General features: G+C 42.6%; 1 protein-coding gene across 2 annotated transcripts; it reads left to right on the forward strand.

The window, feature by feature from the left end:
• Window positions 1-672: 672 nt before the first annotated feature.
• Window positions 673-6179, forward strand: TMEM215 (transmembrane protein 215). 2 transcript variants are annotated; one of them, XM_007117666.3, is made up of 2 exons: window positions 673-879; window positions 1140-6179. In XM_007117666.3, the coding sequence occupies exon 2, from the start codon at window positions 1195-1197 to the stop codon at window positions 1900-1902; it is 708 nt and encodes a 235-aa protein (XP_007117728.1). In that variant the 5' UTR covers window positions 673-879; window positions 1140-1194; the 3' UTR covers window positions 1903-6179. The 2 variants fall into 2 exon arrangements, with proteins under 2 accessions (XP_007117728.1, XP_007117727.1); XM_007117665.4 differs by having other exon boundaries at window positions 1137-2883.
• The last annotated feature ends 3633 nt before the right edge of the window (window positions 6180-9812 follow it).

Consider the following 9812-nt stretch of genomic DNA (forward strand, 5'->3'; position numbering starts at 1 on the left):
AACTCAGCCTGGGCGCTGGTCCCGCGCGCTCCGGCAACGCAGCCCGCTTCGCTGCTAGAGCGCTTTTGCGCGCCACTGCCGCCCAGAGCGCGAACCCAGAGAGGTCGCGGGCAGGAGGACCCGGGAGGAATGCAGCCCTCCGAGCCCTGAGAGCCTCGACGTTCTGAGAAGGGCGGTAGTGGAATCTCTGGGAGCTGCCATAGGTCGGATCGGGTCACCCAGACCTGTAACTGGAGAAGGATCCAGGTCCCCGAGGGACATCTCCAGCTGGCACCGCTGGGCCTCGGACCGCGGACTCGGAGCCCAGGCTGTCCCGTGGGCAAACCGGCCCGAGTTCCAGTCCCCGGCACGCGGCAGCCTCGCACCCCGGACCCTCCCGGGAACGAAGCATGTTCAGCCGCCTTACTCAGCCCTCACAGCGGCGGGACGAACTCTGGCTGCTCCAAGCACCCCGACTGAACCCTGGGCAGCCTCTTCTGTCCGACTGGCCTCTCCCCTGGGTTTAGCGCCCTCGCGCCCCCGCGCGTCCTTCTTTGTTTCTGAGCTTGCTCTGAAAGTGATGTAACGAGGCCAGACTCGCGCGCCGCTTTCCCTCTTTCCCAGACTAAGTCCTTCCTCCCGCCAGCACCCGGCGCTCTGCGCGCAGAGCTGGGTGCTAGCCTGCGCCGCCGCTCAGCTCCCAAAGCCCTGGAGACCGACGGGCACTGCTGGGAAAGACAGGCTCCCACGTCCCACCTCCTGGATGCAGAGTCAGTTGGAAAACCAGGCTTTCCTTGCAGAATCAAGGGAGAGAGCCGAGGAAACAGCTGATGAGGAGGTTTCTAAGGAGACTCAAACTGGTTTTTTTCCCCGCTCCCGGGAGACGGCAGGAAACCTCAGGTACCGCGGTGACCCCAGTCTGTGGATGACTGTATGAGAGAGAGGCAGGGGTTGCAATAGTAAGAAGGAGACAGATAAACAGAGAAAGAGAGAGAGCAACAGAAATAGAGGGAGAAACAGACAGAGACCAAGACTGACAGACAGTAGAGTGTCAGACACAAAGAGTAAGAGAGATAGTTGGTGGTTGGGAAATGGACTTGGGTGCTTTTTTGTTTTGTTTTGTTTTGTTTTTAACCCCGTGCGTTTTCCTCTGACAGTAGGGAGGAACATTGCTCCCTGGTTAGCAGGCAGTCCCCAACCTGGATGGAGTGAAAGATGCGGCCTGATGACATTAACCCGAGGACTGGGCTGGTTGTGGCCCTGGTGAGTGTCTTCCTGGTCTTTGGCTTCATGTTCACTGTCTCTGGGATGAAAGGAGAGACTCTGGGAAACATCCCCCTCCTGGCCATAGGGCCAGCCATCTGCCTCCCAGGCATTGCAGCCATTGCCCTGGCCAGGAAAACTGAGGGATGCACCAAGTGGCCCGAGAATGAGCTGCTGTGGGTCCGCAAGTTGCCCTGCTTCCGGAAACCCAAGGACAAAGAGGTGGTGGAACTGCTGAGGACCCCTTCAGACCTGGAGTCGGGCAAGGGGAGCTCAGATGAGCTGGCGAAGAAGGTGGGCCTCAGGGGGAAGCCCCCCCTCCAAGGGCAGGGCGAGGTGCCTATGGCCAGCTCCATCACCACCCCCACACCCGTGGAGGAAGGAGAATGCCAGAGCCGGGTCCAGAGCGGGCATCAGGAGGAGCCATCCAGATACCTGGATGGCTACTGTCCCTCAGGCAGTTCCCTCACCTACAGGCCGTTGGATGCCAAGTGCTCAGCCTGGGACAGGTCTGAGTGCCCTGAGCCCGAGGACAGCATCTTCTTTGTGCCCCAGGACAGTATCATCGTTTGCTCCTACAAGCTGAACAGCCCCTATGACAGATACTGTTGTTACATCAATCAGAGCCAAGGCATATGGGACCATGAGACGATAGTCTAAGCTTTGCATACAAGGGTCGCTGTGTTGAAAGCAATATGACCATACTCAGCTCTCAATGGAAGGAAACTGCCCTGCTCCAACAGCCTTCACACTGTTAGAAACTGACCTGGTATGTGATGGGTGTGCAAGCCTCCGGTGCCTGAGAGCCATGTAAATAGGCATGTTGGGGACACATTTTTAGGGGAAGGATGATGAAGGTTAAGGACACTTGAAGAGGCAGTGGGTAGGAAAGGAAGCAGTTCCAATTGCTTTTAAACAATTTAAACCATGCTGGATGTTTTGTAAAATAACCCAGAAAGTGCTACCGAGTACCTGCTGAAAGCAAGATAAATCTAGAGTGGGCTGCAGATACCAGGCTTGAAATGATACGTGGACTATTCATAGGGAAACTGAGCTGCTTTCGGTCTAAAGAAACTGAATGAAAAAACAAATCAGTGCTTCATTGTATGAAATGATTTTCGTCTGGTGAAGCTTTTCACACTTAGTATTTGCTGAAAGAAAAAAGAATTAAGATAGAATAGCTACAAACCTCCTAAGGTGCAATGGCTACTGGAGAAAGGGGAGTTAAAGACAGTTGAATTATGTAATTGAGTTTTATGGTATTATCTTCAGGCAAGACCAGGGATTTTAAGTAAGGCAAAATAAGTGTGACCAGTTGTGTGAAAAACTAACATTTTTAGATGGTTATGTTACTTCTGAAACTCTTCATTTAATTTGATTTACTGGGTCTTTATCTGAAGCGTTTTTTAGCATTTACTATCATTCATGTATAATTTCCTCATCAGGTGCAATATGACTTGATGTAATATTTTCATAGATTAGAATTTGTTTTCATCAAGTCAAAATGGATTTTACATATATATATGCAAGTGTCTAACATTTCTGGGAGATGTTATTACTATTCCTATATGCCTTTTAAAATTTGAAGACTGTGACATCAATAACATTAGTCTTGAACTTTATGCAGAATTTACATGAGATGCAATGGTTAAATTTCTGAAAATGTCATTATTTGTACACTTGTTCAACACTCCAAAAGACTGTAAATGCCAATGAAACAAGAGTTAATCCACTAGATTTAACTAAAGCCCAGTTTTTATTATGTTCACCTGATCAGTGACCATTACATGACAAAGGTCTGTTTTATTTAATTTTTTGCTGCTGAGAAAAAAAAAATCACAATGGGATCCTAAAATGTATTTCCTATTTCATTTGCTCACTGTCAATCAACCAAAATACCATTTGATCCCTGTTGAAGAGAAAAATTAAATTATATATAGAAATGGTGGTATATTTCATTTTGAAGATCAGGATAACTTTGCATCCTTCAAAGAATGATTTATTTTTAATGATTGTATAGTTTCAGCCACTTTCTCCCAAAAGGGGAATTGAGCACAAAAATTTTGGGCATACCTCTTTTGCGTATTTCAGATCCAACTCTGCAATTCTTTAAGTGTGGCATTTATTCTGTCTTAAGAATTGTGCCCTTAAAAATCACAATTTTCTAATCAAATTAAACATCAAAATTGTAATTTATTTTAGTATGACTTAAGTGTTGGAAAATGAGATGTGTGATCCTAAGCAAATTTTACCTTCTTGCACCTCAGTCCCTGAAATGGGAAAAGTGGGACTGACTGACACCAGATTATTTCTATCATTCATTCCCAGTTTGAATATTCTATGGCATTATGAAAGGCACTTTATATTTTGCCAGGAAATGAATTACAGCAAAATGCATGCCAAGGTTATGCAATTCATAATAACAATTATGCAACATGGATTGAATTCTTGTTGCTATTCAAAAGAATTTTGTAGATGTATGAAAGCGGATTTGTTTTATTACCAAATATTATTTATTCAACAAAATATACTTCTGGGAATAAAATGAAGATGTTAAGGGCAAAATATTTTTAAGAAGAAAATTTTCAATATTGGTATACCCCAAATAATCAAATACATACCCTTGTACTAAATGTAATTTACTTTGGATTTAGAATGGAGGGAAAATAGTTTCCTAAAATCACAATACCTCTTAATAATTCTACTGCATTTTGAAAGATGGAAATCATGTTTCTACGAAGGTAAAAATTATTGGATAACTCTTAGGAATAAAAATCTTCTCTAATTTGTCATTTGTGGACATCTTTAGAGGTGAGGAGATAGCAAGACATCAGAGAGAGATGTTCACAGAGACTCAGCAAATTCTACACAGGGTCTGAAAAGAGATGGTTGTAGTGTCAGGTATGGTTTGGGGTTTGGAAAAGTTACTTTCTGATTTCTTCAGTTCAAACTCCTTGATACCATACACACACACACTCCAATTTCCAAATCCAAAGTCAACTACTAGTTTAGAGAGATAAGGTATTTTATCACATTTTCAAGTCCTATTTCAGAAGAAACTTTAAGTTTCTTCTTCCATCTACCTACTTAAGATCCTTAAAGTATCTAAGTATGCATTTGAGGGAATTTTCTGCAGTGCTAACATAATGGTGTACAAGTGCTGAGCTGGGAGGCTTAACTTTGACTGGAAAGAATAAACTGTGTGATTGTGTGTGTGAATTTTTCTTAACATCTTATATTAAGCCACCCCCACCTAACACGAAGCAAGGTAGCCTAGTGCCCCACATCAACACTTGTTAAGTGCTATTCAGGGTAAAACTGTCATTCTTTTGAACAGAGGTGGAAGAGAAGAGAAAGGGGTCTGAGCTCTTTAGAGGAAAGCAGAACAAGCAGTTCATTCCAATCAACAGTGTTAGCAAATGGTTAACATGAACAGAACTGACATGAGTATTGTTCCTGGTATCCTTTAAGAGCATTCAGACAGATATAAATTTAACTCAGTATTGGTTATTTTTTATTTTCTGTTAATCCAAATAGTCATTTCAACTTGATTTTAAATAGGCATTTTATTTTTGAAGTCTTCTCTACTGATTTTCTCTTGCTCTATATTCCTATTTATATTGCACATGGTATTCTTTTTCCAAACTGTTTCTTGATTCCAAAGTGTGAATGTAGCCAAGATAGCTAAGCTGGAGCTTATTTAAACAACTGTTTCAAAATTTAGTTTCCACTGCAATCATGGCAAACAAAATCCAGATACAGTCAAGTTCAGGCTCTCTTCCAAGCACTACTAACCAGCTCCTTTGAGAATGTTTTCAATAGTTTGGATCTTAACAGCCATGGGGCTGGCAAATGTAGAGAAGGAAGATTCATTCTTTGAAATATTTTTCCCTTTTGTTATCTCCAACCTCTACTTATTTATTAATATCTCCTTCCTGTATCTACAGCATCATTTATTTGGTGAATTTGCTGCTTTACTAGTATTTTATAACATTAAAGAAAATGTTTTTGAAAATCCACAGTCCCACTATCCTAACAGAACTACTATATTTCCATTTTAGTATTGATATATCTTCCAGGCCTCCCCTACCTTACATATTATAAATGCGCTTTTTTTCTTTTCTCTTTTAGTTATATCCTAAATATGTTTTCATGTTTCTATGCAGTGTTCCTAATTATCACTTAACAATTGTGTAATATGCCATTTTAGTGAAGTACCATAATTTATCATGCTGTTCCTTACTGCTAGCCAAATATCTAGTGTTATAGATGGTTTTGTTGTTTTTTCTTTTCTCTGTTGTTGGTAACACAGCTACACTATTTGTCATTTGCCCATAGAGGTGAAAATTTACATTTGAAAAGCTGTCTCCTTATAGATGAGAGTTAGGAGGCAGAAATGTGTAAATGGATCAAATGCTCAAATTGTTGGTTTTTTCTTCACTCAGATAGATGCAAGACATAGGCTAAGAAACAAAATGATGCTTCTTGAAAAGGTCCCACATCAGGACCAAAGCCAGTATTTTTAAGAGTGCGATGAGACAGAGCCAGTATTTTTAAGAGTAAGATGAGACATTTCCCCAGTTAAGATACTACTCGTGTGTAACTCAAAATCAGATTACAGTGGTGTCAATCTTCAAGAGCATAATGTTGAATAAGCAAAATGAAAAACAGATGTAGATGCAGACAATAATAATTACTTCATAATATTTCAAAAGCATTTTCTTAAAGTATCTCATCATATATTTTATAATATATTTAATATGTATGTATATTGTTACCTATTAGTGACTTTCAAATGAACTGAATTTCAGGAATTCAATAGACTCTATCCATGAGTTTTCTATGTTTCAGTTCCTCACTGGAAAAATTAAACTGAAGTTGGAGATGTGGATAAATGCTTGGTTCATCCAAATATCTCAATAAAGGATTGAATTCCATTTAGCCTCTTGTCCAGATAACATAAAATCATGTAAACATCACTGAGCTAGAGATCATGTCTTTGATTTCTTACCGCCTGCAGGGTCCCTCACTGCATGGACACCCCACAACAAAAGAAGTTTATGCATGATGCTGTCCAGATACTCACACAAATAGCTGGGCACTGATATTAGATCTCCATGGTCTTTGGCAAGTTATTCTTGAGCCTGACCCTTGTCAGAGATCCTTTATTTTTCCCTTTATTCCTCCTCCTGACCCCATGATAGAGCCTGCAGACTTGGTATCCTCGATGACAGAACGAGGCTTAGTGTGCTTTATCCAAAATAAGGTACAGAGTTACAGAAGGACATAAATCTATTAAAACATCTCTTGTGCTGCTCTTTGACAAATCTATCCTTAGAAAGTTAAACATAACAAATATTTTGCAATTAATCACTTTCTTATTTTTCATAGTAATGAACTATTGAATGTGAGACAACTCTAGTCTGAGACAAGACCACATCTGTTTAGAAGAATCAGGCTTTTGAAAATTACCTGCCTGTAATTCAACATGAAAAGTATGCACAACTACTTCATTGTAAGTGATTAGAGCAACTCACAAAGGCCCACCTGGCCCTGTGCTCTTCCATCCTAACCTCCCACCCACCACAGCAGATCTCTTTGGCTGTTCCCTGACTCTGCCCTGTGGCTCACCACCCTGAACCTTCGCCCCAACAATCTTCTCTGCCTCAGATGCCCACCCTGTCTTGGCCCCTCTGCTTAATGCCCTAACATCCTTCAAGGGGCAGCTGCCACATCTTCCACAATCCTTTAGATTTTCCCACTCAGAACTAACACTTCTATTATTCTCTGGTCTGACAACATCTCCACCATTTATCATTGTGCATATTAGCTGAGTATGTGTTTGTCTCTCCAACTACAGTGTAAGCTTTTTGAGGGCAGGAGCCACATTTTATTCATCTTTCCACTCCACTCCCCCCATCCCAGGGCACATACACACTCTGCCTTGCTCAGTGAAAACTCTCAATTGCAACATTTGGGTCACTCTCAAAGCCTACTTCCCCTTTCTAGCAGGAAAAAAGAAACAACTCTACCTTGTTGATTTGAATTAAATCAAATTGAATATAGTCAGCAACAATGTGGGTTAAAATAAGCTTCTGTGGGTTGGGACCCTAACTTTTATTTAGCATATTGTTTCTCTGGGTAAACCACACCTTACATAACAAGGAGAAGAAAGAGATAAACCTTTCTGGAACAGCTTCTCCTCCATCCATGGCTGACCTGACTCTTCACTGCCTGCCTTCTTCTGTGAGTCATGGGCCATACTGCACATGTGACAAGAACCGGTGGTCCCAAGAGCACTTGACAACTGAGCTTTTGAATTCCTGACCAGAAAGAAGGTGAATCAACGTACTTGGGGTAATCCTGTAAGTAGGTCAACAAAAAATAATTCCAGCTTTGACTATTGTCTCGCTATTATGCTTCCATCCAATAATTCTTAACAGGACCTTCAAGGCCACATGGGTATTCTCTTGGTCAGTCTCAGGGTGCCAAGTTGCGGACCCTCATCCCCATCTCTGCTGAAGCTTCCATTCTTTGTAAAGGCTGTGAGATGCTCAGAGACTGTGGTTGGTGGTTTAGAGAAGCCCTGGCTTATTCTGGGGCAAGATGATGTCATTGTTCAGCAATTCCCCTGAGCAGTATTTGAGGCCAGTCTTAATAACTTCTGACCCACACAATTTGTCCTGTGAATTTCCCAAATTATCTGACTGGCTAAAAGTGGGATTTAATTTGAAATACTCTTTTTCTTGACCACGCAAACATCAGGTCTCCTTTAACAACGGCAAGAAGGACCTCCTTTGAATATGAGTGGGGAAGGGGGCAGCAAAGGGAGAGCATGGCTATGGAATTGTCAGCCCAGGGAGAAGGGCCAACAGTCCCTGATTAAGCCCGTCACTGCTGAGGCATCCACCCCCTCTATCCCCTGACGTCACCGCTTCTCATCTCTAACAGTCATAAATGCTAGAAAATGTACTAGAGGATACACCAAACAGAAATGTTTTAAAAACAAAAAGAGTAAAAGGAAAAGGCGAGCGAATTTTGATACATTTTTTAAATGGCTAAGAGAAGAAATACACTTGAAAGTGTATTCCAATAAGGGCCAAATTTAGCTAAAAATATCCTGCTGGGCTGAGTTAAAAGGAATATAAAATAGTATCCAATAAATAAGAACAAATTAGTTTAAAAATTACCCAATAATAGACAAACAAGTATAATAAAAACTAGGAAGTTAAAGGAGCATCAAGTGAATGCTATTAGCCAAAGTATTAGAAACGTAAAGATAGTAAAATTAAATAATTTTAAATTTGTAAATTCAGTCAACATGTCCCACTGAAAGAAGAATGGCATTTCAGATGCGAGCAGTTATACCAAGACCAGGACTAAGAGCCCAACAACATGTGCTCAGCTGAGGCAAAGACAGGCAAGGAACAGGGCTGGGCTCACTTCTCCTCCCAGATAGGATTTCCCCAAAGCAGGCTCTCATCCTTCAGCTGGCAAAAATATACAGCACAGAACTGCCACTCCCCCAACAAGCCTGAGGTCCCTCCAAAGCTCACCTCTCATTCTCCAAGCATTAGAATAGAGGTCAGCAGCAAACACGTTTAGGGGCAATGGGCAACATGGTCCTATGGAGGTCCCTAGCTCTTGTCAGCCTTGCCTGGTCTCTGTCCTCCCTATCTCCCCCTTCCACAAGCCAGCCCAGCATCCATTCCTTCACTCAACAAGTCCTGGTTAAGGTGTGGGTATGAGTTGGGCTCTGTGCTGGGCCTGGGATGCAGCAGTGGACAGAACAGACCAAGCTCCTATCTTCATGACACTCTCAGCCTAGCAAGAGGAGGCTGGTGCGCAAAGTGATGGTGTCAAGGGCTGAGATAAGGTTGTTACAGCGGCACTGGGCAGGCACACCTAGCCCTCACCTTGTTGGGGGAAGGTAGTGAGCAAGAAAGATGTCTAAAATGATCCTACATCCCATTCCAATGTGTATGTGTGTGTGACGGGGTCCTCATATATCCAAGCAATTCAGTATCAGCTAGGTGTCCTAAAACTCAACTCAATTCTGACAGTATCTACCCAGAGACAGCATCAGATCCCACAGGTTAAGGGCTCAGTCCTACAAGACTGCCCCTGCTTCCACTTCAGATGTCAGAAACCAGCACAGGTTGTCACTTGTCCTTCTGATCAAGCTGCTGTAGATTGGAGGTTCCAAGGACCCCCTCTTGGGTTCAATTAATTTGCTAGAGAGGCTCACAGAATTCAGAGAAACATTTTACTTAGTAGATCACTGGTTTATTATAAGAGGATATTACTCAGGAACAGTCAGATGGAAGAGATGCATAGGGCAAAGTACGGGGAAAGGATGTGGAGCTTCTATGATCTCTCAGAGAGTACCACTCTCCCAAACCTCCACATGTTCACCAACCTGGAAGCTCTCCAAATCCCATCCTTTTGGGTTTTTATGGAGGCTTCATCACTTAGGCATGATTAATTAAATTATTGGCCATTGGTGATTGAACTCAACCTCCGGCCCCTCTCCCTCTCCCCTCCCCAGAGGTCAGAGGGGTGGGACTGAA

The sequence above is a fragment of the Physeter macrocephalus genome, chromosome 9, assembly GCF_002837175.3.
Source record: "Physeter macrocephalus isolate SW-GA chromosome 9, ASM283717v5, whole genome shotgun sequence".
Lineage (NCBI taxonomy): Eukaryota > Metazoa > Chordata > Mammalia > Artiodactyla > Physeteridae > Physeter > Physeter macrocephalus.